Genomic DNA, 24,175 nt, shown 5'->3' with positions numbered 1-24,175 from the left:
CTCCTATTTACAATTCACCTTATGAATATACAAGATATATAAAATTTTGTCCTATTTAGGTATATATAGGCTATGTGTAAATTTTTATCTATCCCAATCTATTTTATAATAATTAAATCTAAATATCTAAATGTTTACGTGAAGGATATATTCCTAGAAATCTAAGTTTAGAATCAAAGTTGGTGTTTGTGAAAATGTGTGGTTTGGAACATATCTGACTTTTACTGAGTTACAATTTATGTATAATAACAAAAATGTTAAATAAATAGCTAAGGGACTATTAGCATGCATAAACCTATGAACAACACAAAGATCATGATGTATAATATTTCCATGAACTTGCTTAAAAAATGACTGAGCCTTATCTTCAAATCCAAGTGTATGTTTTCATATGAGATATTAATTTAGGTAACAGTGTTGCATTATGATAAAAGAGGGTCTTAAGCTTTCCATCTTACAATGTACTCTCTTTGTGGCTCTTCAAGACCCATCAATCATTTCCTCACTAAACTTCTAGAATTTGTTGTTTGTTTTCAAAGCCAATGCCATATATTCTTATTTTTGTTACAGCAGCATCCCTAAACTGTTACTATTTCCATTTCAAATATTTTCAACTCCATGAAGATCACAATATATCAGTGGCACAAAATATTTTTTAAATTTGAATGTCACATTGAAAGAAAAATTCAGGTAAAGAAAGGAGAAATTTGTGGTACAAAATATTTCTGCTGAATTACATGGGCTAAATTCTAAACAGTACACAAGCAAGGACCAGAAAAATGAAATCTATCACTCAATGGGAAAACTTCAAAGACAAATTCTTTTCAACTTGCTCCATGAAGATAGTGTATTCTTGATTTCTTCTCAGATATTCCTTTTAAAAAATAACAAATGAATTATCGTATTAAAATTTGTCTATGATTCTTTAATTTGAGTGACAAGTATCTTGGTCTGTTTCTCCTATTAGAACTGAATACCATAGGCCTGAGAAATTTATAAAAAACAAGGAACAATTCAGCTCATATTTCTGAAAGTTGAGGTATTCAAGATGGGGTGGCATACCTACTGTGGGGTTTCTTGCTGCTGTGGATTTTTGAAAAGTACCAAGGTGGTGCCAGTCATTACATGTTTGGACAGAACAATCTTGCTAACTTGGGTCTCTCTATTATTTTAAAGTTACTAATAGAGTCATAGGGCCCCACGTTCATGATGTTATCTAATCACCTTCCAAAAACCCTAATGCAAAATATGTAAACAAAAATTTGGAGGATTAAGTTTTGACATGAGTTAGGGAGGGTACAAACACCCACATCAAAGCTAGCCATTTTTCCAAAATGAAATCCTTGAGTTTTGTTTTTCTGCCCTGAAAATTTTGGAGATTTTTCTTTAGGGTCACAGCCATTTTTTAATGAGGGATTACTATTTTTTGGAGCAATACATGAGTCCCTAACTAACTTGCCCCCAATTAGAATTTAAAGATTACATGTCTCTAAATACTGATAATAAAAAACTGCTTTCTCTAGAATGGTTTTTATTTTGTAATTTATGTTTAATGTTTTTGATTTTAGTAAAATGAGCTTTTTCAGTTTATAATTTTAAAAACAGTGTCTTTAGTTAATTTTGATAAATTAATTATTTCAATTTTTATAAAAGTTATTATCTACTTTTTCAGGATAGCTAACAAGACGTGACTAGGTGGCAAATAGACCCTAAAATTTTAGATGATCCAGAGAATTCTGGATACAATGACATGATATCTATTATATTAGGCCACAGTCCTATTAGAAAACATTGCATGATTAAATAGGTAAAATTGCAGGTATTCTAGAGTTATAGATGTGATATTATGATAATAAGACATAAAAGTAGAAAATATGGTTGATAACTTATTTACATAAATAATACATATATGTTTTCTTCTTTCATTTTTCTCTTTTCATTTAATTTTTAGATAGACTTTTAATCATTAAAAAAAATTTTGTTTCATCATTTCCAGGGAAAGAAACTCTAATAATTATAACTCAAAACCAATCTTTAAGTTCTAAAAATAAAAGTCACCTTAGTACCAAAGAAGGAAGCAGATGATTTGTAGGAGAAAACTAAATCTAAAAAACCCAAGCCATCTACCCCCGTTAGACATTGGATCATGAAGTGCAAACTCTATTATTCGTGGATCATCAGTATATCTTTAGATAAATTGACTCTCTGGTCTTGTTTCTGTTACATGTTCATCTTTGTTCATTCACAGTGAAATTGTAGAAACCCACTTGTCTGAGCTGCTGAACACCCCAACTGATCAAGTAAGAAGACTGCGGATTTATCTTATCACAGGAAAAGACTTCTCTCTTTGATGACTCTACTTCTCAGTTTGGATGGAAATTTGATATACATATACAGACATAGACAAAAGTAATGTATTTTCAGCAGTGGTCTAAATCATAAAGCATAATAATTGATTGAAACCATAGTATTAGGACAAAAGGAAAGAATTAAAATGAAAAATTTATTGGCATATTGGAATTTATTTGGCTGTAAGGAAAATACCAAATTAGAAATGATAAGGCAGTATTAGTTTAAATATAATAACGGAGCAAAACTGCGGGCAAAGTACAAATTAAGGCAAAAGTGGAGATTAAAATACACTAAGAAATAACAAGATGTTTATTAAGCCCAGCCAACTTCCCCCTTTGCCTGTTTGACCTTGGAAAATATAATTAGCCACTGGCTATCAGAATGCTGAGCTGGCTAGAAACTATGTTAGGGGAGATTTTACAAAAGATGTCTGTGGTAAAGGAATAAAAAAAGATACTGCTTTTTAATAATTAATACTATATCTACCATGTGCGATTTTTAAATTGTACTGTTGAAAGACACTGCCCTGAACATTATTTTAAACCATTTAATTTTTTGGTGATGCTTCTTCTTTCCAGTCTACTTTTAATGCCTCTTACTATATGAGAAATAATTTACAGATGCAAGTGAATAAAAGTTTTTTTCTCCTATACATATATCTGAAATTACCACACTTATCAAACTATAAAATATTTCTCTCAACCTTAGGCATTTCCTTGGAGCTTTTTATGGTCAATATTACCTGAGACAATAGCTATTTCATTCTTGTTATTACATATTAGTTTCATCTATTCTTGAATCTGTATAAAATAAAATTTCATAGTTTTTTTCATTTTGTTTTAAGTTTCTTCTTCTAAACATAAATAATTATTTAGAGATATCTCTGTGGTTAGTGTATCTGTTCTATTTTTCTTACTGAGTAGCATTTCACTGTGTGAATAAGCTTTAGTCCTATCATGACATCTACCTCTCACATGAGCCAAGGTAACATGTCTAGTATTGAGAAGAACCTTGAAAGGCAGGTGGTAAATGTAGAAGACAGGACCCCAGCCCTGGAACAAGATAGAGGCTTGCTTGTTAAAGATTGTTAAATAAGTAATATAGGAAACATTTCTTCTTTTTAATGTGTCTTTTTTTTTAAGACTTAGGATCTTGCTAAGTTGTCCAAGCTGGCTTTGAAGTCGCAATCCTCCTGCCTTATCCTCCAAGGCAGGTGTTACAAGTGTGCATCCCCAGGCTCTGCTGGCAAAACATTCTTCTGTAAATAACACAACTGCAGGGAAGCATTTGAGGGTTTAAAAATGAAACGCTATTCCCACAGTGGAGCTCTTTGCAGTTTGCTAAGCTGTATTGGCTTATTGTAGAGGAATAGTGCATAAAAGGCCACAAACGAGTATATAAAAGGCCAGTGTAAAGTCCCAAGGTAATATTTGGTAGTTCCAAAAAGGTACTTACTTCCCATGGTAAAGGGATATTTATTAGCTCTACAGAATATCTAATACAATTACATAGCTGCAGAAATACATCTATACTTGGTCAGGTATGTGTGTTCTACTCAGGTCAGGGCACTGGCAGAGAAAAGTTGGACATCTGAAGTATGTGGTTGGTACACCTGAATGGATGATCCTGAAGGCTTTGCCCCAGCATACTCCCTCCTTGAGTAGAATTAGAACTTCACCCTACTCAAAGAAACTTCAGATGACAGAGAACCCTTTTGTTCTGGCCTGGCTTCTTCACCATGATGATAACTATAATTCCAGCAAAACCACTGGGACCCACTAGACTTGACAAGAGAGGAAGAAACAGCAATTGCAAGAAATAGCTTTCTTGTACTGATAGGACCCATGGGAGTGCTCTTAGAATCAGACATTTTAAAAAAAATCTTGTTGTGATAAAATTGCCATACCATAAAATTCACCTATATATGTATGTGAGTTCCTGTGTTTGTTGCATTCACAGAATTATGAACAAAACATGACAATCTAATTTTAGAATATGTTCATGTTAAAAAACAAAAATACGTATCCTTTTAACACATTTCTAATGTGATAACAATACACATGAGATTTTATTTGGTGTCCTGTAAGGATGCATGCTGCAGTGTGATGAATATTAAGGTCACTAGGCTAAACTAAATGATACAGTCACAAAAGATTACATTTTACCACATTTCCACAGCTCTGGATAATCATTAATCTATTTTCTGCCCCTAAATTTTGCTGATTCTGGACATTGGATACAAATGGATTTATGTCTTTTGGTCTTTCAGGGAGCCCGATATTTTCATGATTCATACATGTTTTAGTATACATCAGGTTTTGATTATTTTTTATTGCAAATAACATTTTTTGTATAGATACATCACATTTTATTTATTCATTCACCAGGTAGTAAGTATTTTGTGCTGTTTTTACTTCTGAGCATTTAAGATTAGAGTTGCTATTATTCACAGGCAAATTTGAGTATGGGCATTGGATTTCACTGGGGGGAGGAATATATAATTGGAAATTCCAGGTAACAAATATTGTAGTTTGTATTTGAAACCTTCTTCAAAGACTCTTGTGTTGAAAGCTTGGTCACCAATGCCAAGCTTTTAAAAGGAGTGTTTTCAGGGAAGGAGATTGGATCTTGATTGCATTTTAGTTGGGTGATAATGTTCTTTAAAAAATGATAAGGTTGATTAAATGAAAAAAAAAAAAGAATTAACATGTCCAGACATGGTCACTCTCCTCAGTGATATTATATTTTAGGATTCTAGGCCAATGGTAAATAATAATTGAAATAATATGTATTTAGTTGGTATGATTTAAAAGATGAAAAGATAACAGAATAATTTTTATTTATTAATTTTAAATTTATTATTTAATTTTATTTCACTTGAGTTAATGAAACCCAAACCATAGTAAAGTCTAATGTTATGTTATAATTGTTATTCAATTTTGTTTCCTTCTTTCTTCATTTTTCTCTGTTCTGTTCTCTCTGTTAGAATATTGCTACAAAAATAATAATGAAGTTGCATTTTCACAAAGAGTAAAATGAAAGAATGTCAGAGAAATGTTAAAATACCAAATAACGTATTTTAAATGGAATTAAGACAATACTCCTACGTGAATGAGACCTGAGCACCATGACATCACTACAAGCAAAGCACACAGTTTCTTGTTCATGATGCTCATATAGTGTAGGGGCTTACAAATGGCCACATATCTATCATAGGCCATGGAAACAAATAGTACCATTCAACATCACCCAGCACATGAAGAAGAAATGTTTGAGTGAAACAACAGCAAAAGAAAATAACCTTTTTTTTTAACCAAGTTCATGATCATGTTAGGGTTGGCAAAGGAAGCAAAGGTCATATCCATAAAAGAGAGATTTCCTAGGAAGAAGTACATGGGGTGTTCAAGTTTGGGGTAAAAACACTGTAACCATTATGAGAGGGTTACCTAGTACAGTTCCAACATAGATAGCTAAGAAGAATACAAAGGGAATAATCTCTGCATCCTTGAAGACTGATTTAACAGTTCCAAGGACTCTGCCATGTTGCCTGCTCTTGGGTGACCTGTGGAGAGAAAGAAGAGATGACTCATACCATGAATGTGGCCAAGCTTTTTCATTCCTTTGGGTTTTTCAACATAATTCAAAAACAGGGAGAACAAAAGAAAACTAGACAGATGTGATTTCCTTAGACTAAACAGCTTCTGTACATCAAGGGAAACAATTGACAGAGTGAAGAAATAACCTACTATAAACTATAAACTATAAACCTGATAATGGTTTAATATCTAGAATATATAAGTAACTCCAAACACTCAATAATATTAAAATTCTAACTTATTAAAAGACAGACAATAGACATATCTCACAAGAAGATATACAAATGGCCAACATACTTAGAAAAACTGTTCAACATCACTAGCCATCAGGGGAATACAAATTGAAACCACAATAAGATATCAACTCCCTGCAATAATAATGGCTACTTAAAAAAGAATAAAAATGAAGATAAAAATGCTGATGAGGATATAGAGAAAAAGAAACTGTTGCACACATTTTCAAAATGTGAATTAGTCCAGTCATTATGGAAAATCATATGGGGTTTCATTAAAAGAAAATTAGTTGAACTATCACATCCCTCAATCTCACTACTGGGTATATATGCAAAGAAAATGATGACAGAGTGGACCAAGTAGAAGAACAGTAATCATAATGATCTCTTAGGATGATGAATCAAACACATTAACATACTTAAAAACAGCCAAAAGATTATAAGACACTAAAAATTCAGAAAAGAGATTTTCAACAAATTGTGATGGAAAAAAATGGATATGGAAACAAAAAATAAATCTAAAATTAAAAATAGGCAATTATGGCAGAAGCAGGTTTCAGAGAGTGCAGGGTACTCTAAGGTCAGGAAAACCCCTGGCCCTGTGCTGCCCTGCAGCCTGAGTACCTTGCTTGTTTTCAGAGGCTTGGTCTCACTAGTTGGTACAGGCTTCTACCTCATTTGTTTTTGCCCACTAAGGAGGCTGGAGAATTACCAGAAGGAACATCCACAAATCGAGCTGTTATTAAAGATTATATGCAGCCTCAAGGGTTCAATGTCTGGTCTAATTCATTTGGCAGATAGATAGATGTAATTCCAATGGTCTAATTTTTACTTTCATTTCATGCCCTTTTAAAGTCAGATTCAAAATAATTTTGCCCAATCCATGTAAGTTTTCTTCTATTAGATACATATTTTAAAAGAACAAAGGATAAAAATCACATGATTATTTCAATAAGTGCAAAAAAGCATTTTCCCCTTTTTAAACATATACTTGAAAAACAATTTACATAATATATTTTACCTCATTTTTTTACTTACAATATTTCTTGAATGTTTCCCTTAACATTCAGTTTCACAAATCCTTATATGCCAGATTACTATTCAATTTACACTTGTATAAGATAAAAAAAAATTGTGTCTTTATTAGAAATATATAGGTTACGTACTTTTTTATCTATCCCACTCTATTTTACAATAATTAAACCTAAATTCTATATGTATGTGAAGAATATATTTCTAGAAATGTAATTTGAGGGTCAATGTTAGTGCTTGTATAGGTGTGTACCTGGAAGATTTCTAACTTTTATCATTATAATTTATGTAAAGTTATAAAAATAAACATTAAATAAACAGCAAAAATTACTTTTAACATGAATAAACATATGAACACAATGAAGATTATGATGCATACATAATATTTCCTTCACCTCATACCATAAACTTGCTTAAAATGGCTTTAAGTGCATATGCATTTTCATATGACATATTAATTTTGGAGAGAGTGTTGAATAACATTTTATTATGATTTAAGAGGTCCAAAGATTTCCATCTTCCAATATTACTGTCCTTACTGCTGTTGAAGAATCACTAGTCATTTACTCATGGCTGTTTTTAGTTACCTTTTTTTGCTACTGTGACCAAAAGACCTGACAAGAAAAATTTCAGAGGAGGAAAAGTTTTGGGGGGATCCCAATTTTAGAGGTCTTAGTCCATAGATGGATGTCTCCATTCTTTGGGACCTGAGAAGAGGCAAAGAGTGTGGCAGAAGAAAATGGCTCAGGAAATGGCCATCAAGAAGGACAGAAAGAGAGAGAGAAAGAGAGAGAGAGAGAGGGAAAGAGACAGAGAGACCTATTCTTCAGTGACAAAATTAATATCTCAATGGCAAACCAACAATGACCCAACTCCTCCATTCAAACATGCTTTCAGTAAATCATTAGTACTAGATGAATGAATTAATTAGGTCACTGGTTCCATAACCCAATCATTTCACCTCTAAGCTTTCTTGAATTATTACATACATGAAATTTGGGGAGACATATATAAACCATAACACTAGCCTTCCAGCCTTTGTTGCTTGGTCACAAATTCAATGCCATATGTTTTCATTTTTGTTTTAGTAGCATCCCAATACTGATACCTATTTCCATTTCAATTTTTATAGTTCTATGTATATTACAATATGACAGCAGCAGAAAACAATAATTTTTAAATGGCAATGCCACTTTGGAAAGATAAATTCAGACAAAGAAAGAAAAAAATTGTGGTACAAAACATTTTTGTTGAATTACACTGGCTAAATTCAAAACAATCCACATGCAAGGGTTGGTGAAAACAAATCTATCCCTTGGTGGGAATAACTTCAAGGAGGAGTGAACACTTTTTTCCCCCAACTCATTCCTCCTAGATAGAGTTTATTCTTGATTTCTTCTAAGAGATTTCTTACAAAAATGCTCATTGAGTTATTCTATTTTTAAAAAAATTGTCTATGATTTTTTGAGTGGCAGTTTCTGCTGTCAGAACTGAATATCATAGACCTGAAAAATCTATGAAGAAACAAAGACCAATTCAGCTTTTGTTTCTGAAGGCTGAGGTATTCAAGATTGGGTGGCAGTACCTAGTGAGGTCCTTCTTCCTGCTGTGCACTCTACAGAGTCCCAAGGTGATGCTGGTCACTGCACTGTCTCTCTATTATCATAAAGTCACTACTACAATCATAGGGGCCCCACCCTAACAAATTCATTTAATTGTCTCCCTAAAGTACCATTGCAGAACACCATAAACATCCAACTTTGGGGATTACATTTTGACATGAACTAAAGAGAGTACAACACCCACAACATAGCTGAGTTTTCCCTACTCTAAAGTTATTGGATTTTATTTCTTTTTTCTCTATAAAACTTGAAGGTTTATTTAGTCAGCTTTTTTGTTCTCCTGTGACTAAGAGATTTGACAAGAACAATTGTACAGGAGGAAAAGCTTATTTGGAGGGTTACAGTTTTAGAGGTCACAGTCCATTGACAGCAGACTCCATTCCACAGGGCTCAAGGTGAGGTAGAACATCATGGCCTAAGAGTGTGGCAGAGGGAAACAGCTCACTTCATGATCAGAAAGCAGAGAGACAAGTCTCTATTTACCAGCTACAAATATATACTACAAAGCCACACCCCCAATTTCTTCATCCTCTAGGCACACCCAACCACTTCAGTTACCAGTTAATCCCTATCAGGTTGTTAACTCATTAATTGGGTTAAGAGTCTCACAACCCTACCATTTCTCCTCTGAACCTTCTTGCATTGTCTCATGTGTAAGCTTTTGGGTGATACCTCACATCCAAACTTGAACAAAGGTTTTGTTTCAGAGTCACATCCCTTTTCAAAAGATAGTTAAGTGTTTTCTAGAGCAATACATGAGGGACCAACTATCTTGCCTCCCAATCAGAACTGTAGAGACTATACCTAAATGAATGCTGTTAATAAAAATTCCTTTCTCTGGGATTTTTTTGTAATTTATATGTTTCATATTTTTTACTTTAGTAAAATGAACTACTTTAGTGTGTAATTTAAGAAACTATCTCCAATTTTGAGACAAAAATTATTTACATTTTTATTAAAAGTATAACAGTATGTTTTGTTTGCAATAGCTAACAAGACATAAATAAGTGGCGCATAGACCCTAATATTTTAGATAAACCAGAGAGATCTGTATTCTGTAAAACTATTTGTTTTATATCAGGCCACAGTCTTTTTCCAGAGAATTCTCTCTAACTATTTTTTTTAAATATTGTGTGGCTAAATAAGTAAAATTTTAGATATTCTAGGTATTAGAGGTATGATATTATGGTAACAAGACATAAGGTAGAAAATAGAATCCATAACATTATTTACGTATATAATATCTATAACTTTACTTCCTTCATTTTTTTTTCTGTTTTCATTTCTTTTTAGTTAGATGTTTGATCATATGAAAAAATCCATTGTTTCATCATTTCTGGGTAAAAAGAACTCTATTCAAGATCTAAGAGTTATACTTAAAACCAGTCTTTAAGTTTTTAAAATAAAAGTCACCCTAGTACTTGTTAGGTCCATAGGCCAAAGTAACTCTATTTTGATAATCAGCACATGTCCACCCAGGCAGGACCATCCCATTAGAGCCAACCTGAAAGAGTCCCTCACTACCAAAACCACAGCCAAGAAATCAAGTAACAATCACAAAATCAAACAGGTTATTTTTTAACTACTCCATTGTACTTGACTATCTAGTTCGGCAGGCTGCTTCACATTGCAGAAGGGCAGCCTGGAAGATATTTTCAGTCAATGAATGTTTGCTTGAACTCAGAGATGTGTGTCTGATGGATATTTGTGCCAGCTCCCCGAACAATACTAAAGAACGAAGAAGATGATTGTAGGACAAAATTCAATCTAAAAGAAACAGTCATGTCTTTCCCCAGTCCACACTGGATCATAAGTGTAAACTATTCTTAGTGGAACATTAACGTATCTTTAGATAAGTTGAACCTCAGCTCCATCTTCTGTTATTCATTCATTCGTCTTTGTTAATTCACAAGGAAATTGTAGAATTACACTTCCCTGAGCTGGTGAACACATCAACTTCTTTCTAGCAGGAAGACTATGGCTGAATCAAGTTATAGGAAAGTACTTCTTCCTTTGATGACTCAGTTTCTTAGTTTGGGAGAAAATTTGATATACATACAAAGAAAAGTCATATGTTTTAAGCTGTGGTCTAAAGCATAATGAATGGTCATTTATTAAACCTTAGTTTCAGTAAAGAAAAAGTTTACATAGAAATAATTTATTGGTGTATTGAAATTTATTTTCTTGCAAAGAAATAGTGAATTAGGAAACACAATCAATTGGAACACTTAGTGATTTAAATTTGACACATAAGACAAACTTACAGACCAATTACAAATTAAGGTAAAGAGGAGAATGAAAAAAAATACAAATAAATACCAAGATATCCCTTAAGCCAGCAAACAAGAATTTCTTTCCCCTTTGCCTGCTTTGACTTTGGGGAATATAATTAACCACTGGCTATCAGAATGCAGAGTTGGCTAGAAATTACCTAAGGGGAGATTTTAAAAAAGAGGTGTATAATAATGAAAAAATTATTAAAACACTGCATTTAAATAATTAATACGGTATCTACCATGTGATGTTGCCTATATATTGAAAAGATCTACCCTGAACACTATTTTAAACCAGTGCATTCTTTTGGCTTTGCTATTCTTCTTCTTGACTTTTAATTCCTATTATATGAGAATTGATTTGCAGATACTAAGGCTCAAACTTTTAATTGGTAAAATGGAAATTTTTCCCCTCATAAATGTACCTAAAATATCACATTTATCAACTATCAAATATATCTCAAAGTTAAAAGTTTCCTTTATATACTTTTCAATCAGTATCACTAGACACAATAACTATTCTTATACCTATGATCAAGTATTAGTTATTAAATAAAGATAAACAATTTAAAAGACATGGTCTAGGGCCAAACTGAAGTAGGGAACAATAAAGGGGTAAAAAGGGAAGATATGTAAGCTTTATTTCCAGGTGTAGGATATCACCCTAGAAATGGTCTGTTAGATTTTTTTTTTGCATAACTTTAGATTTTTATTTACCTTTAGATGCTTCATTGTACAGTTTCAATAAATTTACTATCATTTAACAGATTCAGGATAAGAAGAAGAGCCTGCTCAACTCCCTTTTTCACTTATCCACTTAAGAAGACAGAGCTGTATTAAAATCAAAGGTTACTATCTCTAATCTTTCCCATTTAAATTCCTTTATTTATAATTTTTATTAAACAAGAGGATTTACCGCTTACATATTCTGGAGTCTTCATCTGTATTCAATCTCACTATTAAACTTGCCATCTTCAGTTCATAGGACTTCTTCATAAAGGTCTATCTTCAGTAGACACAGTTCTTTTTGACTCCACAATACCTATATAGACTGACACTTCTGTCTGAAAATCTCTTCCTCTCTCTAATGTCCTGTTATGCAGTTTCCTAAATGTTTATATCCTTGGTTTAAATATCTCATTCTCACAGTGGTTTTCTGAGATCACTGTGTGTAACATAGATCTCTCACCCCACTTCAACCTTGTAATCCTCTCTGGGACAAGAACTAGACATATACCACTAACAATGTATTATATTGCTTGAAAAAGAGTCTGGTTCTTAGTATAAAAAAGGTTGCTTTCCAAACACTTGAATTAATATAAAGAAACATTGAACAATGCTTGTTATTTAGTATAAAAAATATATTGACACACAAAAAGTTTTAATTATTATTACTGCCATTGATTTTGAATTTTAGGAAATGAATTCAGAACACAAAGAAATGTTTGAAAATATTTTCCTAATTTTTTATACCACTAGTATACTTAGACTGTTGAGGCCATAGAATTGAAGAAAGTTTTTATAAATTCTAATTTAATACCACTGATAAACCTTCATAATATTGATATTTAATGGAAGATATTTTTAAGAACATTAAGAACACAACTGTAGAAGTAAATATTTATCACCATTTTGATATTCTTACTAAAAATAAATAGTTTGCGATTTCATTCACCAAAATATTACAAATATTTTATAAGGAAACACTTTGTTTATATATTTTTGATATCTTAAAACTCCTGTTATAAAACAATGTTTGATTTTCCAGGAACTGTGTCTCTGTTATGAACATTTTTTTTAGAGAGAGAGAGAGAGAAGTTTTAAATATTTATTTTTTAGTTTTCGGTGGACACAACATCTTTATTTGTATGTGGTGCTGAGGATCGAACCCAGCGCTGTGGGCATGCCAGGTGAGCGCACTACTTTTTGAGCCACATCCCCAGCCCTGTTATGAACATTTTAAATTAAAACACTTAAAGTTCTTAATATATAGAATATGGCAGGAATAAAACTGATATCATTTAGTATTTTTATTTCAGCCACTTCATTACATACTTAAGACTCAAGTCCCTAAAATTGTAGAAGGCAGACAAATAAGCAAGAAATGAACAATATCTAAGAGAAAACACAGGAACCAATCTGTTGACTGCTCAGTCTCTTAATGGCTGCCTTCATCTCCTGATTCCTCAAAGTATAAATAATTGGATTAAGGAAGGGGGTGATGTTAGAGTTTGTAAACAAGTCAGGATGGTGCCTGGCATTTTGCCAGAGAAATGTTTGAGTTCTTAAACAAGTTTGGATGGTTTCTGGCAAAATGCCAGAGGGAGTGGTTTGAGAAGTAACAAAAGTGTGGAGATTCCTTATTGGTTGACTGATGTATCTAGTTTATGCTAATTAAGATAAGCTGTGTGGAATGTATAAATATCGCTCAGGTCCTACAATAAACGGCTCCTACTCCTGCTGTATCAACGCACACAAGTTATTCGTCACCCCCTGGTTATTTTGCTGCAGCCAGACGGGCTGCAACAGGGTGATTATAGAGTAAAACACAGACAGAAACTTATCTACAGAATAACTATTGAACAGAAAAGCATAGATGAAGATACCAGGGCCAAAGAAGAGAGTCACTACAGTGATGTGAGCAGAGAGTGTGGACACAGCCTTGGAGGCGGCGCTGGAGGAGCGCTGCCAGAGGGTGATGAACATGATGATGTAGGATATGACCAAGAGGATGAAGCAGACCAGGGACAGGAGCCCACTGTCCACAATCACCAGGAGCTCCGGAATATAGGTGTCAGTGCAGGCCAGCTTGATGACCAGAGGGAGGTCACAGGAGATGCTGTCCACAACATTGGGACCACAGAAAGGTAAACCCACTGTGAAATCCATTTGGCTTGTGGTATGAATGAATCCAACTGCCCATGACAGCACCAGAAACCCAATGAGCATCCTGTGGTTCATGATGGTCTGGTAGTGCAAGGGCTTGCATATGGCCACATACCTGTCAATGGCCATAGCTATCAAGAGAGACATCTCACCACCCCCAAAGAAGCGCATAAAGAATATCTGGACCATGCAGCCCCACAATGAGATGGTTTTCTAAGGAAGTCTGCAATCACTTTGGGAGTTGCAACAGAGGAAAGACATAGGTCAAAAAATGATAGATTTGCCAGAAGGAAGTACATGGGTGAGTGAAGATGTTTATCAAATATCACAGAGATTACAATGAGGAGGTTCCCCACTACAATGGCTACATAGACAAGAAAGAAGATAACAAAAAAGAATACTTGAATTACTTGGGAATGAGAAAGTCCAAGCAGGATAAACTCAGAAATACTTGTGTTTTTACTTAGGATATCCATATATCTACTTTTGTGAGTCTGTCAGAAGTTGTCTAAAAGAGACGAAAACACAGAAAATCACAGAGAAAAATAAGACAGTGTTCCTATTCAATACTTCTGCATTTCAGTTTATTATTTATTCAGAACATCAACCCTTAAGTCTGTCTTCAGGTTTGGCTCCAGATCAGACCGTGGTTGAATTCTTAGTTTATCATGAACATAAAGAAGGACTTTGAAAATCAATAATGAAGTACATTTTTATCTTATAGTTTTGCAGACATTCATTCACTGAAACATTCATATCCCATCTTCAGTATGCACTAAAAAGTTTTGTCATTGTCACATTAAAAAGCAGTGTTCAAACAAAATGTGCATTGTATATTACTGAAAGGAATTATAAAAGAGAATACTCATATCATTAATGTAATATTTAATGTTAATACTGTTACATTGTTAATTGAAATTAAAGTCAATATGTCAAGAAAGACAGAGGTTTTAGACTGGAATGATTCCTATTGCCTCTATAGACATTAATGCTATTGGGTTTATTTACTCAACAAAATAATTGCTTGCAAGTGTTTTACAAAACTGATTCAAAATCTGAATGTGATATTTCTATTTAGTGCATATGTCTTCATACATCAACCATACACAGAACATCCAAAATCACCTCCTTAAAACTAAGATGTACCAAAGTTCACCATTATTATGTTACTCAACTTTTCTCAAATAATTTGAGAAAAATAATAAGAGAGATGAACCATTAATTTTTGTTTATTAAAAGAAAAAGAGGGGTGGGAATCTGGCTCAAACAGTAGTGCACTCAACTGGTATGCATGCGGCGCCGGGTTCCATCCTCAGCATCACATAAAACAAAGATGTGGTGTCCGCCAAAAACTAAAAAATAAATATTAAAATAATTCTCTCTCTCTCTCTCTCTCTCTCTCTCTCTCTCTAAAAAAAAAGAAAGAAAAAGGAAAGACAATACCACAAAAAATGTAGATACACTGTATGTACAGTGTCATGAAAGTTGTTGTCCCCTTTGGGTCTTTGTTTCTTCTCAATTATTTTCACAAAGGCTTATTTAAACTTAACATTTTTCAGGATGATTTAAATCAAAGACATTGTGACACTGACTGAGGCGGCTCAGCCAAGTGAATTTAAAAAATGGAAAAAAAAAAGTGCTTACATTTAATGAGGTCAGGACTTGATCTACTTTAAGCCATAAAGTGCAGAGCCTCCCCTTTCCCTTGATGTAGGGCTGCAATGCAATTCTTATTAGAGGCCTGTGAATTATTTCTAGAACTTTTCTTGTGTTTACCAGAATCTTATAGCCAGAACCAATATGATTATTAAGAAAGAAAATTAGATACGTGAGAATATTTTTTTTGTAAATTTTAACCTGTTAGTCACACGATTTAAATGTGAAAATACAGTGTGTCTCTAGCTAACCACACAAAGCATGCAATTACATACCTTCCCTTGCATAGCTAGCATTAAGATAAATATCTTATCAGAAGTGTCCCATTGACTCCATCTTCCAGAGATATGTAAAAATTAAATGAGCAGAATTTGAAAGTGGAAATGTCTGATTATTCTCACTGGCCACCAGGACTTTTTGAATGTTCTTGTACTCTTGCAGTAAGACTATCATGTGCTGTTATTTCCTCTGGACAGTCTATATTTCTAGGAAGTATTAAATAATATACTTGTAGGAGCACATGAACCTCCAAACTATTGATTGTTTTCCAGTTAAATTAGTGTTTAAATATTTACCCATTTTATACTGTTTCTTAGAGATGTTAGATTTTCTCTTAAGTCATTCCTCTTAAATTCTAATGAATATAACAATAGTATCATTTGTGGTAACATGTTGTGACTTTCTAGGCTATGGATCAGGAATTTTACCCTTGCAGTCTTGTTATACATCCACTATTAAAAATTACTGCATGCCTTAAAGAGAGTTGGTAAAGATTCTTATATCATGTGATAATATAAAACCATTCAATCTGATCAGTGTGGGCAAACAATTTAAACACATCATCTCTTTTCTAAAGATGACTTATTCAGCTAGGAGTATTGAATTAATTTCTTAGCACACAATATAAAATGTATTTTTAATATTTTTTCAATTTGAAACTAAGTTAAATTTATTTCCATTTAGTTAGCTCTTTTCAATCCCCTCATTCTTTTAGAAATATGGCATTTGTATTTATTAATTAGGTACACATTTAATTTGTAACTTCAAATAGTGTGGCATATGTAGTTTAAAGGTAGGGTAATGTGAAAGGGTCAGGAAACCTACCAGGTTGCACTTGGACTTTGGAAGTAACAACTTTATGAAATCCTGAAATGCTTTCGTCTTCATCATCCAGTGAACTTATCTGTTCTAGATTGAAAAGAGTACAGTATTTAAAAGTATCCATTGGTAAGGGACATATAGGAGAAAACAAATTTGATAGTTATTAGATCCCTCAGAGACTAGAGGTAAAAATACACTGGGGATTTTTAAAATATCCTTTTGCCATTTCAGAAAATGTGATTATTTTTGTGGTGAGAACACTTAAAATACAGTAAGTAAGAAATTTTTAAGATGATAATATAAATTTTAAACTATGGTCTCCTTGATGTATAACAAACTTTTTAAATTTACTCCTCTTTTATAACAAAATTTTGTGCTCTTTAATTAGACTATCTTCATCTCAGCCTCTGGTAACCACCTTTCTACTCTGTATTTCTATTTGTTTGACTTTTTTGGTCCTGCATATAAGTAAGATCACATGGTATTTGTCTTGCTGTGTCTGACTAACCACATTTAACATGATATCGTCCAGGTTCATCCATGTTGTAACCAATGACAAGATTTCACCCATTTAAATTCTAAATATTATTTCACTGTGCATATATACCCACATTTCTTTATTCATTTGTTGATAGACACTGATGTTGATTCTGTATCTTGACTATTGTGAATAGTGCAAAATAAGAAAGGGAGGGCAGAAAAACCTTCAGATATTGTTCTTTGGATACATAGTCAGTAGATAGGTAACTGGACTATGTGCAGCTCTATTTTGAATTTTGAGAAAACCCCATACTTTTTTTTCCCATTTAAGTTTACTAATTTACATTCCCTCAGTATTTTCCATTAATAGTGTATAAGAGTTCCCTTTTCTCCATGTTACTCTCATCTTTTTGATAGCAGCCTTTGTAACAGGTGTGAGGAGACATCTCATTTGAGTGAATCCTGATGACTAATGATAAAGGAGATTTTTCATATACATTGGCTATTATTTTTATCCTTCTTTTGAGAAATTTCTGCTCAGATCTACTGTCAATTTTTGAATTTTTTTCTTAACTTTCAGTTGTTTGGGATTTTTATATATTTTATCAGATGTGTATGTGTTGCCAATATTTTTTCACACTCTGGAATGTTTTCTTACTTGAATTCTTTGCTTTGCAGAGTATTTTAATTTGGCTCAATCCTTTCTATTTCTGTTTTTTTTTTCTGTTTGTTTTCTTGGGGTCATATTCAAGGAAATATTGGTCAGAGTGATATCATAGCATTTTCTTTATTTTTGTGTTCTAGTAGTTTTAAAGTTTCAGCTATTGCCTCTGGATTTTCTGTATCTCTGAAAAACATATTGTACAAAAAAGAACATGGACTTACAGAAGCTCATGAGACTGTAAAGACAGTGTCTCTCTATTTAAATATTTCTAGATTAATGAGTGTTTAAGTACTTACCCATTTTTTTTTTTTACTTTATTCAGGAAGATTAAATTTCCTCATCTGTTGCTCCTCTTAAGTTCTAACGATTGTAATGAGCTCATCAATATTTTATAGTGGTAACATTCTGTGATTTTCTAACATATTTTATCCTTACAGTCTTATTATTTATCTATATTTAAAAAATGGTAGCCTAAAAGAAACTTTTATTTATACTATGTAATATAGCATTATAATTAATCATTAATGTTTATTAATAAATGACAATAATTTAGAGAATAATGCAACATATTTTTCTACAAATCTCTGGTCTCAACATTTTCATCAAACAATCAATACATTATTTTGTTTTATCTGTGCTTCTTTTAAAAGACTCCTGTTTTAAAATGACCTCGCCACCACCAGCATCACTCCTGCTTGAATGAAGCTAACACAAGCATTGGTCTCTAAGGCATATCACAGAATTCTTGTGTTTTGGAACATTGTTAGGACTCTGACTGGGGGCCCTTTAAACAGCAGAATCACCAACAATAACTGTAAATACATGGAAAACAGTGCTGTCAACAGACTGTGAAAAGGACACTTGTTATAGAAAGAGAGCTGAAAGAAAACTCAGTGTCACTTTGTGCCACCTTAGCTGGGAGTGCCCACACAGGGTGATTCAAGTATTTTTGTTTTTGTTTCTGCTGTTCTCTGCATGTCCTCAAATTACTCCAAAAGCATAACAGATGTTGACTTGGGGTTTCAGATAAATTTCCTGAGTAGGCAAATAAACAAATATGGAACTCATGAACAACAAACAACAACTGTATTTATTTTATTTCAAACTTTCCTTTTATTTCAACTTTTTTCTACCTATTAATTAAATATGGAAAGCATTCATGCTTGAATTTTAGCAATTCCAGATTTTAAATGAAGCTTTTAATGTTTATTTTTTGTAGTATATTTACTTTTCTACCTGTTTTTTCCTATTTCATACACTCTTTCTTTCTTTTATTTAGCTGTTTTCAGTCATATAATCCTTTTCAAAACTTGTCCTGAATTTTATAGTTAGAAAACTTCTTATTAGTATTTTACAGGATTTCATAAAGATTAAACATATATATACATAGATTCTACTCAAAGTATTAGTTTGACCAAATATTTTAATATATTAGAATCATAGAACACTTAAATTCCTTGTTTATTGTTTCTTTCATTGTTCATGACTCTTGTCATGTGTACATACAGACACACAATATATATAATATGTATATATTACATATATGCTGTATGTATTTACTGTACTTATGTATGATAAAACCTTTAAAATACACTACTGTTTGTACAGTCAATAGTCTATATTTATTTACATGTATCAACTTGACAATTAATTTAATCTTTCTTTAATTTATTGTTTCTTTCAGGATTAGAGTCTCTTAACTGAAGAACTACTCCCAATACCGATTTAGTACAAATTCTCAGGCAACAGATTTTCTGTCTAAAAATGTCTTTCTTTTAACTTAAACGGTTTATTTATCTAATAACAATTATTTGACTTGTTTTGTCATCTTTCAGCAATATCAAAGCATCATTTTACTCTGATTTCCATGTTTGTTTTATGGGGAAAAGCTGTCCTTACCGTTTATTCTTTTAAGTCAATATGTGCTTCCTTCTCTCAGTGGCTTCTAAGAGTCTCTGTATCATTGACTTTTATCTGCTTTACATTCATGTGTTTGGGTCTTCTTTCTCAAAACTTTATTCTGCTTATGACCAAAGACTTGTGGTCCATGTGGTCCATGTTGATGCCCTTTATCACTTTGTAGAAGTCCTCTGCAAATATTGCATCTTTCCCATTTTCTCTTTTCCCCACACTACTTGGATGTCAACTATACATAGGTAGGACGTTTCCATTGTATCTTACATATTTCTAATACCCTTTCCTTATTTTCCTTTTTATCCAATTTGCATTTCATTTGAATTTTTTATTCACTTTATTTCTACCTAACTTTTTCGTAGTTTCCTGTGTTTAATCAATTTTAAAGTCGTGATGAATTCTTACTTTAACAATTTTTAATTAATAGAATTTTAGATGATGATTTCTTGAATTATAATTTTCTGTTGAAATTCTTTTAACTTTTTTGGGGGGACAGGGATTGAACTCAGGGGCACTCGAACAATTATCCACACCCCCACCCTATTTTGTATTTTACTTAGAGATAGGGTCTCACAGGATTGCTCAGTGCCTTACCTTTGCTAGGACTAGATTTGAACTCATGATCCTTCTGCCTCTGCCTCCTGAGCCACTTGGATTACAGGTATGTGCCACGTGTCCAACCTTAAATCTTTTTTATACATTATTTTCTGCCATTTTCAACACAGTCATCATAGTTAGTTTAATGAAATTATTTTATTTCATAGTCTGGATAGTATCGAAAAATACAAATGATTTTTTTTCTTATATTTAGATAACATACTAATATTTTCCAGTGATTTTTTTATACTGTTAATACAGTTTTTTAAAAATCATAGGTTGCATAGGCTGTAGATCATGTACTAATTGCAAAATGAGGTTGTTAACCATATTACTATAAGATCTACACACAGGAATCTAATCTTCTTAACCCAGAGAGTCTCAAGTGTGGACAAACTTTACCTCTAGTAGTTTGCGGTTAGAGATGCTACCCAGCAATCTACAATGCACAGGACAGCACCTCACAACAAACAATTAGAAAGCCCTTGTTCATCCAAAGAAGACTGTAGGTTGAAGCTGATTTGATTCTTAAGACAGAATCAAACTTTGTCTTCTCCAGAGGCATCATGGCTAAAAATTAAACCCTAAAGTCTTCTTACAATTTCTGATTGACTTAGTTAGTCTTAAATTCAGAAAACAGGTAAGTGGCATAGGGACTGCAGGATATAAGGTTTCTGTTTTATATGGAGATATCTACTATCTACTAGTGCTAGAGAAGCTCTGAGCTATTTTCCTGAGAATTGCACACAGTTTCAGTTCTGTGATCTTGTAGCCTACAATAGAAAAATAATTGCTGTATTCTGCATATTAATATTTGCTTTGAGGACAGGATTTCTTTAATTGACCATATATATATGGTCAATTAATATATATATAAACTATATATAATTATAATTATATATAATTTATATTATATGTTATATATAATATAAATAATATATATAACTTGATTATATATATATAATATAAATAATATATATAACTTGATTCCAAGTTCATAGGCTGCTTTTACCACCCATTCAACTATTTCAAATATAGGATACTTGATATTACCCCCATCCAAGCAAACAAATAAAGAAAGAAAGAAATTGAAGTGGTTTAGTCATCTATAACTAAATAAAGATTAACATACCAAATAGAAACATAATTACATTTAGGATGAAACCATTTGAAGGGAACTCAAATTCCTCTCCAATATTAACAACAACAGTGAGGGAAAACACAACACTTTTCAAATTTAGGAAAAAATAACTAATTAAGGCTCTATTAAAATTACTTAACAGTATGATTTTTTCTATTTAATTAAATTTTATTTCCCATATTCCTCCAGAGTCTTGAGGCTATTTCCTTAAGGCAAGTAGAAAACATTAACACTCTCCAGTTTAATGCCTTTTATGATCTCATTTGAGATTTAAATGGCGTGAACTTCTTTCCATTGCTTGAAATACTTCAGGAGAGTTTTACCTGCCAACTTCTCTTCTTTCAATTCTTGCCACTTTCAACTGCTTCAACTCCACTAAGCTACATTATTCTTCTAGTGGTCTTAAAATGTACCAAACTTATAATTGTGGATCCTTGTATTAGTCATCCTTTCTTCCTATAATATCTCAGGTAATTGTGTGATTACTACTTTTAGATCATCTTGAATCAGCTGAATCTCAAGGACCAGCTGGTTTGTATCCGAATACCTTATTGACAGTAAAAAAGCAAGGTATTTAGTACCTCCCCAGTCTACAGTGTAGCACTGCTGTTGACATTTTTTCTCTGATTTGATACTTTCACCTGTATTTATTCACTTGAATATAATCCTAGGACAACTGGATGTAGTTTATCTCCTTCATATGCCACACAGCCTGAAAATTGAAAGTGATTGGTAACAGTATGTTTACTAAATGACTCATTAGTTAAGTGCATAAAGAAATAATTTATTTCATTTTGATTGAACTTTCTCTGCTGTTGATTTACTCATGTTTCTACTCCATTTAGAACACCCTGTGCTGACATAACAGCTTTTTCATGGAGGATTTCACTTCCTGGTTGCGAAGAGTATATATTACAGGGTTCAGCAAAGGAAAGATGACTGTATGAAAGAGAGCAACCACTTTGTCAGCTGGGAAAGCCCTGAAGGGGCGGGTGTAGATAAAAATGGCAGGTCCAAACATGAGGAACACAATGATAATGTGGGTGGTGCAAGTGGAGACAGCCTTGCTCTTCCCTTCTGAAGAGTGTCTCTTTACTCTGCAGAGGATGACAGCATAGGAGGCCAGAAGGCCCAGGAAGCACAGCAGGGTGAGCAGGCCACTGTTGGAGACCATCAGGAGCTCCACCACAAAGGTGTCAGTGCAGGCCAGTTTGATGATCTGTGGCACATCACAGAAGAAGTTGTCCAGCTGGTTTGGGCCACAGAAGGGCAAGTGCAGGATAATGGCCACTTGCACAATGGAGTGGGCAAAGGCCCCAAGCCACAGAGCCAACAGCAATGCATAGCAGACCCTGGGGCTCATGACTGTTGCATAGTGTAGAGGCCGACATATGGCGATGTAGCGGTCAAAGGCCATGACAACAAGGAGGAACATCTCCCCTACACCAAGGAAGTGCAAGAAAAACAGCTGGGTGATGCAGCAATTGTAGGAAATTACTTTCTTCTCAGAGAAGAAGTCCACCAGCATCCTGGGAGCCACAATGAAGGAGTAGGAGGCATCCAGGAAGGCCAAGTTTCCCAAGAAGAAATAGAGGGGAGCATTAAGTCCAGGATCTGATCTTATAGTAAGAATGATAAGAACATTGCCAGGGAGGATTATGAGGTAGAACATTGAGACTAGCACAAAGAGCAGGATTTGGACATCTTGAGATTGGGTCAAACCAAGGAGGATGAATTCTGTCACCACTGTGCTGTTTCCTGTGTCCATCCCTTCCTAATCCGGAGAATCACAAAAGCAAATTGTTACCTGTTATGACCAACTTTTTTCTGCTCAAAGACTCTGTACTAGCAAAAATAATATTTGCTACATTCCAAATTAGCATAGCTGAAAGCAACTTATGCCCCATAATTCCCCTGAACCCTGAGTTTACCCTTCTTTCATTCTAATCATTCCTCACCAAGAGTTGGGTCTTCTAACTACAGTTTCATTCCCATTTAACCTTGAGTTTCTATATAACTGTCCTTCTGTAGGACTGGTGGCTATTTTGCTTACAATGTCTTAGGAATTTACTCACTAACACACAACATAAACTTTAGCAAGATTCTCTGTTTTGGGGTTATTGATGACTAATCTTTGTTGTTAATGGTAACTCACTGTTTCTGATTGTCAGAATATGGGCAAAGTGTGGGTCCCTTCTCCTTATTGACACATAACAAAGTGCTTTTTCAAGTCCTACAGAAGCCCAAGTCGCTTTCTGTTTGTTTTCTGAATTGCAATGATAATTCTGATGTCATGCTCTGCATAGATAGCCTTATGAATTCTCAATCTAAACTGATCATAAGGCACTTAAAACAAGATCTGTACCTTTGACCTGACTTAGAAGTATTATCCTGGTTATATACATGACCAGGTGCAGATCCTGTTCTTAAATTCTAATTAGTAGTCCTTTATTCGCTTACCATATACCTAAAATCTGCTTCTCCAAATGTCAAATGATAGCCAAATGATATCCTTCTCACAGATATTTTTTAATAATATGAAAATTAATTTGACTATCCTAAGTAATATTTAAAGCAGAGTGCATTGGTATTGGCCATAGACAACATATAATATACTCATTTAAGAGA

The 24,175-nt window shown here is 33.3% G+C and overlaps 1 protein-coding gene and 1 pseudogene across 1 annotated transcript; both read right to left on the bottom strand.

Moving 5' to 3' along the window:
• Window positions 1–13,223: 13,223 nt before the first annotated feature.
• On the bottom strand, window positions 13,224–14,470 carry LOC113178156 (olfactory receptor 4K13-like; annotated as a pseudogene).
• Window positions 14,471–22,388: 7,918 nt separating this feature from the next.
• LOC113178158 (olfactory receptor 4N5-like) lies at window positions 22,389–23,315 on the bottom strand. The gene has a single exon (XM_077800055.1). The coding sequence runs from the start codon at window positions 23,313–23,315 to the stop codon at window positions 22,389–22,391; it is 927 nt and encodes a 308-aa protein (XP_077656181.1).
• Window positions 23,316–24,175: the final 860 nt, after the last annotated feature.

This window comes from Urocitellus parryii, chromosome 6 (assembly GCF_045843805.1).
Source record: "Urocitellus parryii isolate mUroPar1 chromosome 6, mUroPar1.hap1, whole genome shotgun sequence".
NCBI lineage: Eukaryota > Metazoa > Chordata > Mammalia > Rodentia > Sciuridae > Urocitellus > Urocitellus parryii.
This window is presented reverse-complemented; position numbering and strand designations above follow the sequence as displayed.

Coding starts and splice junctions, on each gene's coding strand:
- LOC113178158 (XM_077800055.1), bottom strand. CDS start 23,315: ATGGACACAGGAAACAGCACAGTGGTGACAGAATTCATCCTCCTTGGT.